Here is an 18563-nt window from a genome sequence, read left to right as displayed (position 1 = left end):
ATCAAGATTCAATATACATATAGGAGTTTTTAGGTATCACAACGGATCGGCGTTCTATGTCGTACAAGTGTTAACCCTTTTAAGATCGGCCTTCTAACGTAACTTCGTATTGTAATTTTTACACTTTCTCTTTTACAAAACATGAAACTGATATTTACATCCCTACAGCGGCATTTCCACGTTTGCTAAAGTCATTCTTTACACTGATATCTCTGCTAGATACTGAAACGAGCTCTTCTTCGCATTTGTCGAAAATATTATCTGGAATATTCATTGCAAGTTTAGAATTTACGCTGAATGACTAATGGATTTTATGTGAAGCCGTTTTATTAAAAATATTAAACTCCTGCGCTCTTTTAAGCTAGCCGTGGATGACAACCTTTGTTTGACCACCATCGTCTAATCGCTTCGGTATTGTCTGCACTCATATACATATTTCGTACGTTTAGCTATATTCGGCAGTCTAAACTTAACTACCGTAAACATAAACCTACTTATAACTGTAAATAAAACCATAGAAGTTGCGCGAAGCCCTCTACTTCAGCAGCTCAGTTTTCCATATTCCTAATGGACCGTCGGCAGCATGCAGCGTGGGAGGGGGCTTTGAAATCCTCAGGTAAACCCTTTTATAGCTGGCTGCTGATACACAACAAACAATGCACAACGAAAACAAATCGGAAGCTCCATTTCGTTGCGAGCACAATGGCCGCTGAAATTCACACAAAACATATTCGGCAACAATAAAATTGGCTTGAATGCTCGTCTTATTGTCTTCGGTGTTAAAATATCCTTTCTACGTTAGTGCCACAAGCAATATTGTGGCGCTGCCAGAGCCCGCAAGGGTTGGAATGTGAGAAGCCGTTATAAAGCGGTGTTGTCATCAACAGAGAGTTTTACTTTTCGTGGAAGTGAATTTATACTTACCTCGAGTATTGTACAGTTATCAGCATTAGCGGCGGCATTTCGGTTATGTGCAAGAGGAATGTGTAAGGTGAGCCTTTGTGGAGGGTGTGTGTGTGTGTGAGTGTGTGGAGCCATTCAGCAATGGTATGTAAATGCAGTTTTTTTGCTGCTCTACTTTAGTGAAATTTTCAGAGCAAATGGAATATCAATGTGAAATGGGATAAGTTATTTCTATTGTGATTGCGCCGATGCATTGCAGGCTAACTGATTGTAAATCTACATAAATATGTCATCACTTACGTAAGTATGGCATGTGCTGTAAATGTCTTGTATTTGTATGTATATTAAGGGAACGCATAGCTTCCTCGTAGGAAATTCTAAATTCTGATTTTTCATAGAAGTCTATAGGAGACTCTTCAATATTTAATGTAATTTTTGGCGTAGTACAAATATAGTCACTATCACTAAGCACGTCCTGTGTGCGACCGCCATTTTGATTGATGCCAAAGCAGTTTTGCCTAATAACCCCCGAACAAGTTAATACCATCAAAAAACGTTTAATAAAATTCGAAAGCTCTTCGGTGTGAGGTTATTTCGAACTCTGGTGAATTTAGTGAAATTATTCTAGTTAAGAACTAGTAATTCTTCTCACTAGTTTGCAGTTCCTGCAGGGATGGTCAACCCATATATTCTTAATGTCTATGGTGCGGCGTGTTCATGCCGAATTCACTTAGTATTGCTTATTTATCGGTTGCAAATGCTGCTATGCAACATTACAAATGTAGCAGGGCGAAAGTTTGCTGCAAGTACTGGTATTTAAACGCCTACAAAACATTTGGTGTGCTGTGAGCATATAAAGCAATTTAAGATCCCTCTACACTTGTTATTAAATGAGGATTAGAAATTCAGAGTGAATTCAAGTTCACTATGAAATGCTGAGTACTTCATCATATTTCCGACTCTATTTGTCCGTTAAAAGAATGTTCATTAAAACAATTTGAACTGAAAGATTTTCCAAACTTCAATATTCAACATATGTCTTTCTTTTCGATTAGCATCGATAGATTTTTAGCTGGCAAAGTGCACCTTCAGCGCTTCATATACATTTTCCCCAATGATTTAAAAGCGCTTTAACGCATAAATGCACATGACTTTGCCGAGAGAAAACACTCTCACTTAAGTGGCTATGCAGAGTGCGGAATGCGCCAAGTAGCTTCCACCGGCTGACAGCTGCCAAGCTTTCGCATTTCGAACACTTTGCCTCCGCTTACGCTCCACTGGCTTAATTTTTGCTTGCTGCTTGATACTTTCGCAACGCCTCGGCCGCATGCATTTGGTCTACTTGGTTTGCTGTTGCTGCTCAAATTATACTTAAGTAATTTATTGGTCCTTAGCCGGCAGCAGCGCCAAGAGTGCCACTAACATATGCTTTTTGTTGGCACAATGCGCTTTTATATTCCTTACGCTCGCTCGAACCATTTCAATCACAGCTCGACAACTTTTCAAGCAGTTTTTTCCCACTCACTTACTTCGAAATGTTTTCTCCACATTCTCGCATTCACCATTCGGCAGCGGTGCCTGCTGCCGGCAGCTTTCGCCTTCACTCTTGACAGTCATCAATTTGTTGTCACAATTCAATGCTGCAGCAAGTTGCAAGCAGTAGGATTAACAGAATGGCACTTAAACTTTTACACCACTTCAGTGGAAAGTTGTGAGTGAGGTCAATAGGCCTATATCCATTTTTATTATACGCTTTCCATTAACGCGACTGTGTTTGCGTGTGCTTTAATGCTACTTTAGTCTGCGCTCCGCCTGCTCGGCTTGAGGAAAATAAATCACCAGTTTTTCGCAACTCTTCAACCAAGTTGAGGGCAAAAAATCAGCAAATAAGTTGCTAACAATTGGCTTGTAATGCCGAGCTTTACACTTTACGCTTTAGCAAGTTTCAATGGACCACTTGAGCCAATGTTGTTGTGCACACTGAAATGTATGTTCCAAGCAAGCTGCCAACTTCAATACGGCAGTGTGGGTATATTTGCATACGTGGTATAACTAACGCAGTGTGCGAGTGTGTGTGTTTTGGTGGCAGCGAAAGGCGGCTGCTGTTAATTTTAGTATGTACCAACAAAGGAGCAGTGTGCATCATTCTTCCCAATACTCGTATATTCCTATTGCTCTATTCGGCAAAAGCATGGTCTTAAATCAAGGAAGCTTCGAGTTTAGAATTTTCCGCTTTGAGAACTGGTTCACGGAGTGATAACGTCACGATCATATACGGGACCAGCGGCTAATTTTTTTAAATGAAATTGGGTGCCAACTTGTCTCCATTAAACAAATTTGAGATTGGTTTAAATATATTAGTTTCGTCCATAACCACTTTCATCGATTTAAACTGAAAAGTAGTTTCGATTATTCAATCAATGAAGGAAAGGAAGGATTTATAAGAAACTCGAACGCAAGACAAATGATGTTTGTATAATTTTGCTTTACAATTTTTACATTTTTTATTTTTTAATGGATTTTGTGCATGCTCGTACGATTATGAGCAATTATTTGAAAGCTTGGGTAAATACAGGAATATTTTATAATGTATTAATGGTTGAAGCGTGATTATTTGAAGACAAAAATTGTTTCTTATGTATTTTATTTATATATTTATTTATTTATAAAACGTGAAACAATAGTACAATTACTTTTCCCCGAAAAAAGGAGCACTGGTTGCCAGGACCTTCGGCTCCTTATGTATTTTATAACTCAATTAAAAATTTTAGGAAATTTGCTACTTTTTTAAACAGGTTAACGAAAACATAGTAGGAGACCATTTTGCAGAACGTTCAGTTTCCTACAAAATCTATGAAACGATATTTTTTCAAGTAGTTGGAAGGGAGATACGAATTTTTCTCTTTAATGATAAGAAAAATAATAAACAACTGTGAGGTATTAGCTATTTAAAGATATCTTACCTGTTATCTCAGTTACTAAGAGAAGGTGTGTATGGTTAGCCAAGGCATATGAGTAACATGAATACCAGGTTGTTCAATAACTTTTGTCGTTCGATAAGAGAGGGGGTTGCTATTACTTTTTGGCTTGCTTTTTTTAGTTTTGTTGGTACACTCTTCATACGTATGAACGTATGAGAAGTTTCATTTCAATCTGTCAAATTCATTCTTTGTTTACAAGCCATTTAGTGTCGCCGATTCACAGTATTTTCTTTACAAAGGAAAAAATTGAATATCGTGCAGTGATAAAATTCTTATTTTAGGAAGCTGTAGCACCAAAAGAAATTCACTAACGAATGTTAAAGGTTTATAATTATTGTTCACAATTGGAACAGTAGAAAGATGGGTTGCTGAATTTAAACGTGGTCGTACAAGCCTTAAAGGCGATCCACGTGAATGACCTCCAAAAATCATAGCCAAAATACCGAATATGGTTTTGGATTGGATGATCATCGAATAACTGAGAGAGAATTAGTAGTGGCTCTACACATCTCATTAGACAGTGTGAGCCAAATTTTTGGTTTTAGAAAGCTGTGTGCACAATGGCTGCCCCTTTCGCTAACAATGAAACAAAAATACAGTCGAATGCGACTTTCTCAGCAACATTTGGAGCGTTTTAAAAATAATAAAGTGAATTTTGTGCGTCGACTCATCATTGTGGATGAAACTTGGGTCTATCATCATGATCCCTAATCAAAACAAGAGGCTAAAGAGTGATGTGTACCTGATTGTTCGGTTTCGAAACGAGTTCGTGTCCGGAAATCGGCCAAGAAGGTTATGTCATGAGTTTTTTTGGGATGTGAGAGTAATTTTACTTGTGGATTACTTGCAAACTGGTGAAACAATTAATTCTGAATATTATTGCAACCTTTTAAACCAGTTGAGGGAAAAAATTCCAGAAAAAAGACCAGGTTTGCAGAAGAAAAAAATCCTCCTCATAAGGACAATGCACCGTGTCACAAGAGCATTTTGACAATGGCTAAAATCCATGATTTAAAGTTCGAACTGTTGGCGCATCCACCGTATTCACCAGATTTGGTCCTCAGCGACTTCCATTTGTTTCCAGAAGTCAAAACACGTATGCGTGGCAAGCGTTTTTCATCAAATGAAGAGGTCATAACGGCTGTTGAAGCGTATTTGCAGACCATCCGGATTCTCACTTCAGGGATGGGATCCACAGATTGAAGAATCGTTGCAGCAAGTGTATTAGTGTTCAGGGAGATTGTACTGAATTGTAAAGCATATTTTGAATCATAAATTGTATTATTCTTATCAAACGACAAAACTTACTGAACAACCTGGTAGAAGGTAATTTTATTAAAGCTAAAATTTTCGGGCGACCAAAGGGAGAACTTTAAAAAATGGGTGCTTGATTTAGGAGGAGCACTTTTCAGGCAGAAATGCTCTCGAAGACAAAACACACGTAATATTAAATTAACACACAAGTTTTTATTAAAAAATATCAAAAATTGGTTTGCTTTCCGTTCCTTCCTTTCCAGGTCTCGCCGGACTGCGTCTGGTGAAGGTCTCAATACCAGCTTTCAAATTTCGCGGTGAGTCTGCCATGCTCGAATGCCAATACGAGTTGAATCGCACAGGCGGCCCGCCATATTATGGTGGCGTCGGCAGCAACATCGGAAGTGAAGTTTTAGTCAGTGACGCTGGCAACCGACATCGCAGTTACACACGAACGCGCACACGCACGAACACACGCAACCGTTATGGCGGCAATATGCATTTCTTCGATGCACATCACTTTGTGGCCATGAGACCGAAATTTAGGCGACACAAACGTCAATACTCCTACCAGACGGAGCGACTGCAAATGCATCAACAACAGCAACAGCAGCAAGAGCACCAGCAGCAACAACAATACCAGCAGCAGCATCAAACCTATCCATATCAGCCATCGCAAAGTTATAGCAGCAGCAGCAGCAGCAGCAGTGACATAAATGGCGCTGGCAGTTATTATCAGCAGCAACAGCAAAAGGAAGAAGACGAGCAACAGCACTACCCATATCAAACGCAGCGCTCTCCCTACGGGCATAGCGTTTATCGCGGCGCGGCCTTCAGCCAAGCGTTGGGCATACCCGGCTTCAGTAATAGCGGCGTCAGCAGCAGTAGCAGCAGCAGCAGTGGCGCGCATGTTGGCGCCAGTACCTTCACTAGCGGTGCGCGTGGTGCGACGGCAGAGGGGTCGTCGCATCGCTACAAATTCGGCGACGGCGTCGATGATGACGAGGAGGCGGAGGAGGAGGAAGATGACGCAGTGGATGATGATGAGGACGAGGACGGTGAAGCGCTGTATGCCATAAAATGGTACAAGGACAACGAGGAGTTCTATCGCTTTGTGCCGAAAGCGCGCCCGCAGAAGACGAGTTATCGCTTTGATGGCATACGTGTCAGTGTAAGTATACATGCGAAATTGGCGAACCCTAATGGCAAAGGAAATTGGAAAACGCGCAATGTGGATGTGTGAGTGACAGTGACACACCTCCACACTTGCTGCTACATAAAAGCGTCTGCAGTGGCTTTATTCTTTTCACAATTTAAATTCATATTCTTTATTAAAATTAATTTTTCTATTATTCGCAGGAGGAGCACTCAGACAGTTGGCGCGTCTTTCTGCGCGGCCTGACGCTCAACTCTTCCGGCGTGTACCGTTGCGAGATCTCAGCTGAGGCGCCCAACTTTTCGTCGGTGCAGGGCGAGGGCCGCATGGATATCGTATGTAAGTACCACATAAAGAGTGTTCCTAGAATGATTTATGTAATAGCGAGTGCAGAAATTCCGATATGGAATAATGAAGGCCATTTCGATTTGAGCATTTCTTTTAATTGCATTGAGGTATTTTATTTGATATTTTGGTTTTAGAATCTAAGGCGAAAGAGCCTCTGTGATGGAAAGTGATAACCTAAAGTGGTTCTGGGGCACATCTAAATCCTCCTGGGTATTATTTTTAGTGTAATTGAAATAATTTGAAAGGATTTTTCCAGCTTCTATGTGATTTGGCACTTGTTGCAGCAGATGCAAGCCGGGAGAAGCTTTCGCTTCAAGCTTTAATAACCAAGAGAGTGAAGCAGCTCTCCTCAGTTTAATCAGTTTCATTTTATGAGCGAGATATGCCTCTTTAGCAAATTGCATTCTACGTAAGTCACTCGTTAGGTGGAAATACTTTTCATCAAAATTTATGCCCCACACCGACCAATCAGCCAATAGCCGCCTTTCAAATGAATTTACGCAGAAATGCTTTTCATTCTCCCGGAATTTCTAAAATTAATTTCCAGATTTATTATTCGAGAAATCCAGAAAGTGAATTTCAAATATTTCTTGTTATTACCGCACTTAAATAACAACAAAACAAAACAAGCCCGAACCGAACGGCACCGACCGAGCCACCGCAGCACGCATTTGCATATGTATGCGGGCCACAAAGCAGAAATTCAGCAGCCAAGTGCGTACATTTAAATGAATTATGTGTGTGTATGAGTGCGTGTGTGTATGTGTGAGCGAAATCAAAAGGCTTGAGTGCATAGCTTTGCACAGATTGAAGCCCAGCAGAGCTGCAGGTTCCGGCAGTTTTCGGCAAAGTATCCACTCATACATATTTATTACTTCATGGCTTGTGTGTGAATGTGGGCGTGTATACGTGTATATGTGTGGGTGCGTTGTGCATTTGTTTATTCACTTCAAGTAACAACAATTTAGTGCAACTAACCGAGAGTATCGATGCGATTTTAGGAAATTTTTCAGCAAGCAACAAAGAAGAAGAAGAAATATGCCAAACAATTTGCAAGACAAATACAAAAATGCAAAACGGAGGAATAAAAGCAAAAGTTGGCAAAGATGCTGGGGCAATCTGTGCAGCGGTGCATTTGGTTGATTGCGCCAAAGTTTACTTTAAAATTTATGCAGCTGCCACCAGCCACCAGCCACCAGCCACCAGCCACTGCTCCATATATTCGCATTTGCTCACACATACATACATATAAATATTGGTACATGCTGGCACATAACTGTTTGGCTTGAGTTTGTGTAAAAGAGAAATTCACTTTTTTGCAAACATACAGACAAACTTAGAATTCGACATAAATTCGAATTCGGCGTTGTCTTCTTACCCGGTTTGGTTGGGGGAAAGGGCATCAAGTTTTTATTCGGTAAATGTTTGGTATGAAGAGACGATGAAGTTGGGATTATCGCTTAAAATCGGAAAACCCGCACTGCAAAAATTAATTATTAATGAAGATGACAGAAGGATCCATTCCAGTTATGGAACTCTAATGTCATATGGAGTGCTTCTTCGTTTATTGGAAAGATGTTTGATCACGCAACACGATCCCACTACCTTCTATAACATACAACGTTGTTCCTTATATCAAATAAAAGGAAATAACTATCCAGGAAAAAACGTGTACTTCAGTTTCACCGAAACTATCGCTTAACACCCTTCACAAACGTAAAAGATTCCTTAAAAGAACTTGGTTTCGATGTTTCAGTTTGTATGACAGCTCTTATGTTGTAGTGGTCCGATATCGGCGGTTTCTGATTATAGCGATCCTCCAACTTTTCTATACCTTTTTTTAGTACGATTTGCGCTTTGCTTCAAAATAGTCCTCAGCTTCGGCATTCACCTCTTCATTCGGCGAAAATGTTTTCCTCCAAGCGAGCATTAGTTTGAGGTCTGAGAACAGGAAATAGTTGCTCAGGGCCACATCTGGATTATACGGTGGAATCGGAAGCAATTAAAGCCCATCGTTTTCATTGACTTGTGACGTGTTGCATTGTCTTGGTGAAACGGCTATTTCTTTTATTTTCAAATGAGGTCATTTTTCGGGGCTTTCGTTCTTCAAACTTTCCAAAGTGCTATATAAAATGTAGTTGTCGCTGTTGATGGTACTTCCTTTTTCAAGATAGTCAATAAAAATTATTTCATTCCAAAATACAGACACAATAATTTTGCCAGCATATATACTGTTACCTTTTTCCAACCTTTTGCTCAGTCAACAAGGATGACTGTCGATTGGACTTCGGAGTGGAACGATGGAGGATGGATGGATGTTTCATTCGTTATCACATATCGGCGCAAAAACTCGAGTTTATTTCGTTTGCACATCTCCAAAAACTGCTTTGAATAAACAAATCGTCATTGTTTTTGGTCTAAAGTGAGCTTGCGTGGCACCCACTTTGCACAGAGCTTTCTCATACTGAAATATTCGTTGCTCTACGGTCATCCAAAATTATTTTGTGGACTGTTTTAATGGTTTAATTTTCGAAGGTAATGTCCGGAAACTTGGGAAACTCGTTTTTAACCATGTTTTTATAATAACAAAAGTTGCTTTGCTCAAAATGATACAATTCGCAAACTAATGATCTGACAGCTTTCAGATTTATACATGCGCCTTTTGCAAGTAAGGGCTAATTAAATATATGTAGGCATCCATGTGTCAGACTTTTCAATCTTTTTTCAATCTTTTTTTTTATTTCTTGGCTCCATAAGAAGGTTAAGTTCGAAGATGGGCAAAATCGGCCCACTGTCACGCCCACAAAATGGCGGAAACCGAAAACCTATAAACTGTCATAACTAAGCCATAAATAAAGATATTAAAGTGAAATTTGGCACAAAGGATCGCATTAGGGAGGGGCATATTTGGACGTACTTTTTTTTGGAAAAGTGGGCGTGGCCTCGCCCCGTACTAAGTTTTTTGTATATATCTCGGAAACTACTATAGCTATGTCAACCAAACTCTATAGAGTCGTTTCCATCAAGCATTTCCATATACAGTTCAAAAATGGAAGAAATCGGATAATAATCACGTCCACCTCCCATAGAAAGGTTATGTTGAAAATCACTAAAAGTGCGTTAACCGACTAACAAATAGCGTCAGAAACACTAAATTTTACGGAAGAAATGGCAGAAGGAAGCTGCACGGAAGCTGTTTTTAAAAATTGAAAATGGGCGTGGCGTCGCCCACTTATGGACCAAAAACCATATCTCAGGTCAACCGATTTCAATGAAACACGCACCCTTTTGTAAGTTAGGGCTAATTAAATATCTGTAGGCATCCATATGTCAGGCTTTTCAATCACAACATCAACGCTTGAAATACCGTTTTTTGAATATCAGTTCAATTGCTTTGACAATAGATATCCCAGAGATCGATAGAAGTTCTATCGGATATCTCTTCTAATATACGGCAGCATTTTTTTTTCAAAATAAACAAGATCTCTCTTAATAAACTTAATATACACATTTAGGTACAATGATTTCAACCCAAATTTAGGAGAGAGAATTTAAGAATTCATTCTGTGAAATTTTCTCAACTGAAAACTACAATGTCTTGATCATAATGGAGAATATTTGGGAAACAATAAAAGTATTTTGAACCTCGGCAAGAGGTTCCTATTGCGGGCCAAAGTATTTGAATACCAAACATTATTTACTGAATTATATAGAATGAGTTTCAGAAATTCTTCTATTCCTGATCGTAGAGCACGAAGTATAGTTTCTAATTGGAGGAAAGGACAGGAATTGCACAAATTAATGAACTAAGGCTTATTTTATGACCAATATAAGCTTGCTTAGAGATTTAGACCCTAATCGAGAGGATAGTGCTTAAAATGTGTTTAACCCAATATTAGCAGTTTCGTGCTGGCCGAAAATGAAAGAAAAATCTTGGATTTTGCTAAAAAAAAATTAAAAAATAGACTTTAGTCAGACTTTTGTTTAGCGCTCGAGAAGACATCCTTCAAAACTCAAAAGAAGAAAATGATTCCGTCGAACAATTTACTATGGATAATAAGGATAAGAAGTCTGCAAGAAAATTTCCACAACTTAGGTCAATATCACAGATATTATTCATTCAAAGAGTGGGATAGCGCATGATACTAACGTGTTCCGTTCATTCAACTAATCAACGCCAAAGATAAATTAAATTCGGCTAAATTTGAATTGCAGAGAAATTCGCTAGAAGGCTCCAGTTTTGCTTACGAAACTGTTCATGGTAAATCACTCAGCATGAGCAATGTCGCAGCGTGTATTTATAATCTGTGCTACTTTTTGCGGGTTTTAATGTGCTTCGTCGCACACACACACCTACATGGCAATGCGCTCTCAGTGCGGTGCGGTCACTTAATTTGCATTCGGCTTAACTTTTTTGCTTTTCGCGCATTATTATTTGCATTCAGTTCATTTATGCGGATGTCGGTTTTTTGTCTGCGATTTTCAAGTGACTTTTCACACACTCCTATGGACGCCGGCGACCGCCGCGACCCATTAACGGTCAGCGGCAGTACTGTTAAGCTCCGGAAATCTGCAGCGCAAGCGAGGAAGTGGGTCGACAAGTGCTTTGCGGCGCAGGGGATGCGGTGTGCGGCTGCTGTGTTATCACGCAAGGATTTGCGGTTAATGTAAGAGTGCACTTTGCGAGATATGCGAGTGCTTCAAAAGTCAATATTATCAGATTTTATCCGACGCGATTTTTCGCACTCAACAGTTGGCGCACGAGTGTGAATGTGAGTGTGAAATCGCCACAGGTTTCCCTGTTAAAACCGGCAAGTAGGCGTGTGTGTGTGTTTGCAAAGCTCTATTTATATACTCATTCAAGTATTTGTTTAAACCTTGTTTTTTATTTCAAGTGTATTAATGCGGCAAAATGTTGACTGACAAGCGGGAAAACATTCCCGATCAAAAGTGTAAAATAATAACAAGTCCTACAACTATTAATAGTTACGTTAAAATTGAAGGAAAGTAAAGTTATTAATCAGATTACTTACGTAATAGTTTTAAGAGAAAAGTAAGGCAGGTTAAGTTCGGAAGCAACCGAAAATTTTATACTTTTGGAACTATATAGATATGAATAGTAGTAGTTTAGAAATACAGAAAAAATTTGTGGTAATATACCATCAATCACGGGTTAGACTAGGTTAGGCAAACAGTCTTGTTTCTAGTAAAGCCACGAATAATCTCACTTGGATTGCTAAACCTGCTTGTTCATTGTGATGAACGGAACTCCTCAGTATGTATGACCGTCGCATATTGACAAAACGTCTAGAGCCTGCCACAAATTTATTGTGGCGGCTAATATCAAAGCAACCGCGATGTTTCAGTCTTAGTTTAGCTGGCTAGCGGCGGAGAAAGTATCTTGATACTTATGGATACTTCTTGCAACTTTGACAAGTTTAATGCTCCAAAATATTTAGCCTCAACGTGTGCGTGCCAATGGGTGTCCAGTTAGGATGCCTATCATTGTGGCGATATGGGCATTGCTAAGAATCAGGAGTTCAATGGATCTTTTACGTTCCAATCCTATTAGTGCTGGTTGCTGGCCAGCTCTTGCTGAGTTCGCGCGATGCCCATTAGTCCAGCGCACCTGCTAGTTTCCATCCTGCTGGAATGTGAGTATGAGTGCCTGTTCTTGTTAGCTTATCGGCTTTACATTTTTTGTCAATTCCGCTTGACCAGGCACCTATACAAGTTTAACATGAAAGTAGCTTGCAGCTACTGCTAGTGAGGTTATGCACTCCTTGACTAGCTTTGAACTCACTCTCAGCGAGCTTAAGTCTTGTATAGCAGTTCCGCTTTCGGAGTGAATGCATACCTCTCTAAAACCGGCCGACTTCAGAGAAATCCATCTGCTTGGTGGCTGCCACCTCTGTTTGAAAGTTCCCGACAGAAGAGCTTAATCGACTCGCCTAGAGGTATTGTGATCGAAATCAAAGCATAAATATAAACAAAGAGCAATATAAATAGAGACTAACCGTGCGATTCTGTAACTTGAGACAGTCTCAAGTCTCTAAATTTGAGATTTTAAGTTAGAGACAATTTTTGAGACTTGAGATGATATTGCTATTCTGTAAGTGACAATCACAAAATCTATTACATTTCATTATTCAGAGATGTTTTTACACTTGAATGAAAATAAATATGTCGTTAACAAATATTAAATTTTCTATAACATAGTCAAAAAACATAATTATCAATGAAAATAAAAATATATGTTGACTTTGTTTCATAATATTTACGAAATTTATGTAAAATTGATTTATTTTTAACCTTTTCGTGTTTGAGTTGCTTACAAAATATAAAGAAACGACAATCGATTAATATTTATGATGATCTCTATTCAGTATATTCAAAATGGCAGACAAGAGTTCTTTTTAGTTTTGTGACCAGCTAACTACCAGGTCTCAATATTTTGAGACTAACGCTAGAGACTGTTTAGTGAATATTAACTAGTCTCAAATTGAGACTTTGCCTCAAAATGTCTCAAATAGAGACTAGAGACTGGTTACAGGTTACCGCTTATGCAATTCAGGTGTTATGCTAATAGCATATGGATACTTGTATGCTTTTTCACCATTTAATAGATCAAAATCGATAATTGTTGTTCGGAAACTGAAGAATACCTCAAATTCGGTAATTTCAGGTGCTTGCGAGTACAAAACGATTAAAATTGTCTCTTATTAAATAACTGAAATTATAATTTTCACAAAATGAGTGTAAAATTCATTACGGAATTCATTCATACTCATACTTAGCCATTGAATTACTAAATACACATTTATACTTATTAAAAGTAATCACATCTTTTGCGAATCTGCAAGTAATTTCTGCTTAAATACACTTTCTCCACCTTTAATGTTGTCATTATAAGTATTATCTATAACTGCATTGTTTGAACAGAACTTATGTTCTTAATGAGAATTATTAGTTAATGCCTGAATAGAATGAATTTGAATGCATGGAAAATCGGCACGTTTGCATGGAAATTTCAACGAATTTGAGAGCTCCGAAGTGGCACATCCACCGTTGCGCAGTGCGCTCATTGGCTCCCGACATCTGTGCTGCAAGAAAAGCATTAGCGCATTCGCTGTGTGTTACGCAACGATCGATGTGCCATACGTTTTAAGAGCGGTAAGGAGACAAAAAATTCAATACCTGTGGAATAGTATGAATGAATAAAATTTTTTTTTCAGATTATTAAAGGTGAATATTTTCTGCGTTGTGTCACATACTTTTCGATTTTTTTAGCGCGAAGAACACTTTGAAAATTTTAATTGTTTAACAAAAAATTATGTAAACTATTATTATTTAAACACATGGATCTTGAAAAAATATCTATAATATAGCACAACCATTTTCTTTGACTTCACAAAATGTTAGCGATTTATCTCTAGTAGTTTATGAGAAAAAAATTTTACAATTTTATTATGCTCTAAATTTCAACCTTTAATAACTTTAACAAAAAAAAAGAATTTTGACGAAATATTTATATCACTGGGTATGCGTCTGGTCCCCTTCCTAATGAACTGCTAATTTTCAAATTCGGTGATATTTCGAAATTTTCGTGGACCACTTGACGTGGTTTGAACCAGTTGGCAACATAGTTTCCAAAACTTACGTATTTGTTGCTTAGTACATTCTTCATACGCCAATTGTTGACATATTGTCTTCAGCATGTGTTCAGGATTCATTTCAACAACTATGGTGGCGAATTCCTTTGTAAAATTGGCTAGCAAAAATAATCAGACTGAATGCTTAACTCATTGAAACACAGATTGCAAAGACTTGATAAGTTACATACATGAGCGTTTGATTTCAAGTGAACTCAAGACTCAACGGTCCCCACAATAGATATGTACAACTTTTAACTATATTTCTTTATTAAATTTATGTCGTGAATATCCTCAAACAGCGAAATATAATAAAATTGCTCACCTCTAATGATTCACTGGCAACTTTAATCATCACGATCCCGGCAGCTTTGCTACTTGGCATTATAACCTAGAAACAAATAGGCTTACTGTAAGCACATTCATATATTCCTTATGTAATCATATGGCGACTGGTGTGTAGTTCAAAACGCTTAGCATTCGCAACCGGAGTGTGATCGCGTATCGGCGCCCTGTCGCGTAGTTCACAGTCTATTCGTTGCACGTGCTCCCCAATACGCCACGCCAGTTGTGCGATCAAGCTCAATTTATGAATGAATCCATGAATCGTTGTCAATGCTAAATATTTGTGAGAATTTTATCACGTTGGCATGTTATATACATATCCTTTAGTATATATGTATATATCTATATTTATGTGAAAATTGTCCACCTCTTTTACAACTGCAGTGCTACATTCAGCATGCACGGAAAACCACTCATTCATGAGCTTGGTTGGTGGCACAGTGAATACTCGTTCATAAAGTACAGTGGTGGTCATATTGATTGATTCTAATACAATAATTCATTCATTATTCTAATTATTAAATCATTAAATTAGCAGAAAATAAGGGAAATCATTTAAATATTCTGTTTGAAGCCGATACCTGCTAATGATCGACTTCGACTGTTTTTTGGCTTAGAAAGAACTATTTGTAAAAAATAACAATAGTCTTAAAAAAGACAATTAATATTTTCACTTTATTTTTTTTATAAGTCATTTATTAGTATTGGAAAAATACAGAAAATAAAAACAAAAAGGAAAAAAGTTCAAAATTTAAAAGGTTAGAAGGGGATAAAGTGAGAACCTCGCAAATTTAGCACTTGACCATACCTACGATATCAAATATTCTAGCAATATATTAATCTAGATAATGTCGCAATTTCTCGAACTACGAAAGAGTTGGAAAAATTTTGTTACAAAATGGCGTCTGCCGAATAAAACAGTTTTTGCATCACTTTAACTGTTTTGATTTTAAGAAAAAATATTAAAAATTTAAATTTTGGGTATATGCATACTTTCAGACATAGGAAAGTCCATGAAGAAGACCCTATAAAAACTTCAGTTAATCAATCCAGTAGAACCTGAAAAATCGTAGGCATCGTTGGGAAAACGACAGCTTCGAAAAAAGCTTGAAAAGTTTAAATTCCGGCCGAACCAGCTTAGATGCCAAATCAGCAAAATATCGATACCTCCGAAAATAATTTGAATTTTGAAAAATCCTCATGTGGACGTATTCTTGAATAGTTAAACTTTCAAAATATAAAAAAATAGTATTTACTTTATAGTATTTGGTTTAGTTTTGGCAAAGTTCTTTTTTTAAAAGGTTACATGGGTTTATGGATTTCACAAAATCGAATTTTTTTATTGTCTTATTAAATTCCACAAGAAGTTTACTCGAGTAACAGTTTCGGAGATACAGCCTTGAGAATTTGCGCGTTCGAAGCTAGCTGGGCTAAGTGCGCCGTCTTTAAAGGCGTTTTTTCACTTTAAATGATCCTATAAGGAGGTATCCTGCCAATGCAGACTCATCTTTTTTCCGAGGGGTCACCGGTAATGGTGTCGCAATGGCCGAGTTTAAGTTATTTTTTTCCAAAAATTTCAGAATTTCTTTGTTAATGGTGTATGTTTCTAAAAATAAACAAATCTAAAAAAATATTTCATTTTTTATTTGAGAAGCAATTGTTTTTTACCCGAGGAAACCCATGTAAACTCTTAAATTGCTTCAACAAAAATCCAATTTGTATTGTTGAAAGAAGTGAACTCCTGGATGTTAGAAAACTTACGCTGTTACCATTCGTATCTTTTAGCCACCACTGTAGTCCTTCACACAATCCCTCTTACATGTGTGCACTGAAGACGTGATGTGATTTTCAATTTGTTGCTTCGGAGTTTTTTTCTCACCAAAGCAACAAATTTATGTACTGTGAAGAAAAGTGTCGAAGCGTGTGAAATACGATTTGAACCAAACATTTGAGGGTGGCGGTTGGGGGTTGCGCGCTAAGTTGCTGTGACACCTGCGAGCAGCACTGATTTTAAATCTTGTAATTTTTCAGATCACATGGAAATAACTTCGACACGCGGCTACAGAATAATTTGCATAGCGGCTTGGCGGAAACTTATAGTAAACTAGGGAAAACGGCATTGCAACTCATTTGTAAGAAAGTGTTTTTCGATGTAATTTGCACATTTGCGAAAAAACATATATTGATCAGCTGTGAAGTTAAAAAACAGTTGGCGAAAATCTGCGACAAGTCATTTTCACAGGCTTCTCTTGAAGCCAAATTTATTCCATTAAAGGAGTTCTGAATTGACCGAAACAAATGGTAGTCCGATGGTGCAAGGTCAAGGGTATATGGAGGCCAGTTTGACGAGTCATCAAAGATGTTTGTGGTCTAGCGTTATCCTGATAGTAGACCAGGTCATGCTTCAATCTCATCAGTTGTTGACAGTAAAATGTAGAATCAATCGTTCGTGCAGGCTCCAGGCTTTTAGTTCCAATCCCAGCAAACACTCAGCGTAACCTTTCGAGGCGTCAATCCTGGCTTTGCGACCATTTGTTGAGCTTCTTCACGTTTAGACCATGATCGTTTTCGCACATTATTGTCGTATTTGAGGCACTTTGCGTCTCCTATTACCATTCGCTTCAGAAATGGTTGGATTTCATTTCGTTTCAGCAAAGAGTCGCAGATGTTAATTCGGTCCTTTAAATTTTTCACAGACAACTCATGTGGTACCCAAACATCGAGCTTTGTTATGAAGCCAGCCTTTTTTAAATGGCTCAAAACCGTTTGATGATGAATGTTAAGTTTCTTAGCGATGTTATGGCTGCTTATGTGACGCTCCTGGTCAATCTTTTCCATAATTTCATCGACTTTTTCAACGTTGGATCGACCAGAGTGAGGTGCATCTTTCACATCAAAATTTCCAGAACGGAAGCGAGCGAACCATTATTGTGCTATATGAACTGATACAGCATCGTTTCCGTAAACTTCACACATTTCATTGGTGGCTTGCGTGGTATTCTTCCCTTTTTTATACAAAAATTTCAAAATATGGCGAATTTCTTCACTGTTTTCACTCATTTTTGAACAGCTGTGTTTTTTGGTTAAATGAAGCTTAAAGCCTCATCTTTCTAACAATGTGTTGGTAGCACCGCATATCGACGATTGCAACTACATCTATTGACAAAATACAAAAATAGTTTGCGAATACCCAATATATCCGACACAATTGATACGATTTGAAAACAAAATATGTCTTACTTATTTGTCTTATTTTGAATCAATATTTAATTTAATAATATATATTATGGACTTTAATAACATTTAATTTATCAAACTCTTTTAATTTCACCTTGCAGTTTTGCCCCGCGATGGTCCGCATATCCGAGGCCAACAAAATCAGTACCAAATAGGTGACACCTTAGCGTTGAACTGCACATCGGGAAAGTCACATCCAGCATCACGATTGCAGTGGTTGATTAACGATCAACCGGTAAGTATTTTTCAAAAAAAAGGGCTATCGTTTTGATAGCAGACTGAGCCATCTTCTACTGGTTCTTGTATTTCTATATATTCAAATATTTAAATATTTTGAGTATTGAACTAAAAACCGTTTCAGCTTATACTTGTAGTTATCAGTGAATAATGCATATCGGCTTAAGTTTTTTTATACATTTACCTACCAAAGTGAGTAAATTGAACAAAATGACCTCACAAAGTTGAGTTGATCAACTCTTCCTGGCAGTCTCTACTGACATAGTCTTATCATCGCAATAATTTCATCACCATGACTGATTTCACCAGGAAATCAAGTGCTTGTTCTACCTTTGTCTTCCTTAAGCTTAAGCCATTGCTCAACTTGTTCACGTGTACTCGCACAACAAAGCTCTCGCAGGCAGCTGCATGCGCTGCGAGCGCGCATAAACCAATTTCCTCTTAGCTGCT

At 38.1% G+C, this 18563-nt stretch overlaps 1 protein-coding gene across 1 annotated transcript in view; it reads left to right on the top strand.

The window, feature by feature from the left end:
- The window catches only part of LOC120782244, a 62295-nt gene that overhangs the window by 23049 nt on the left and 20683 nt on the right, over positions 1-18563 (top strand). Inside the window, exons 3-5 of the mRNA XM_040114411.1 lie at positions 5402-6309; positions 6498-6633; positions 17978-18111. Of these exons, the coding sequence (XP_039970345.1) occupies positions 5402-6309; positions 6498-6633; positions 17978-18111 (1178 nt within the window). The remainder of the gene's footprint in view (positions 1-5401; positions 6310-6497; positions 6634-17977; positions 18112-18563) is intronic.

This window comes from Bactrocera tryoni, chromosome 1, assembly GCF_016617805.1.
Source record: "Bactrocera tryoni isolate S06 chromosome 1, CSIRO_BtryS06_freeze2, whole genome shotgun sequence".
In the NCBI taxonomy this organism is placed as follows: Eukaryota; Metazoa; Arthropoda; class Insecta; order Diptera; family Tephritidae; genus Bactrocera; species Bactrocera tryoni.
This window is presented reverse-complemented; position numbering and strand designations above follow the sequence as displayed.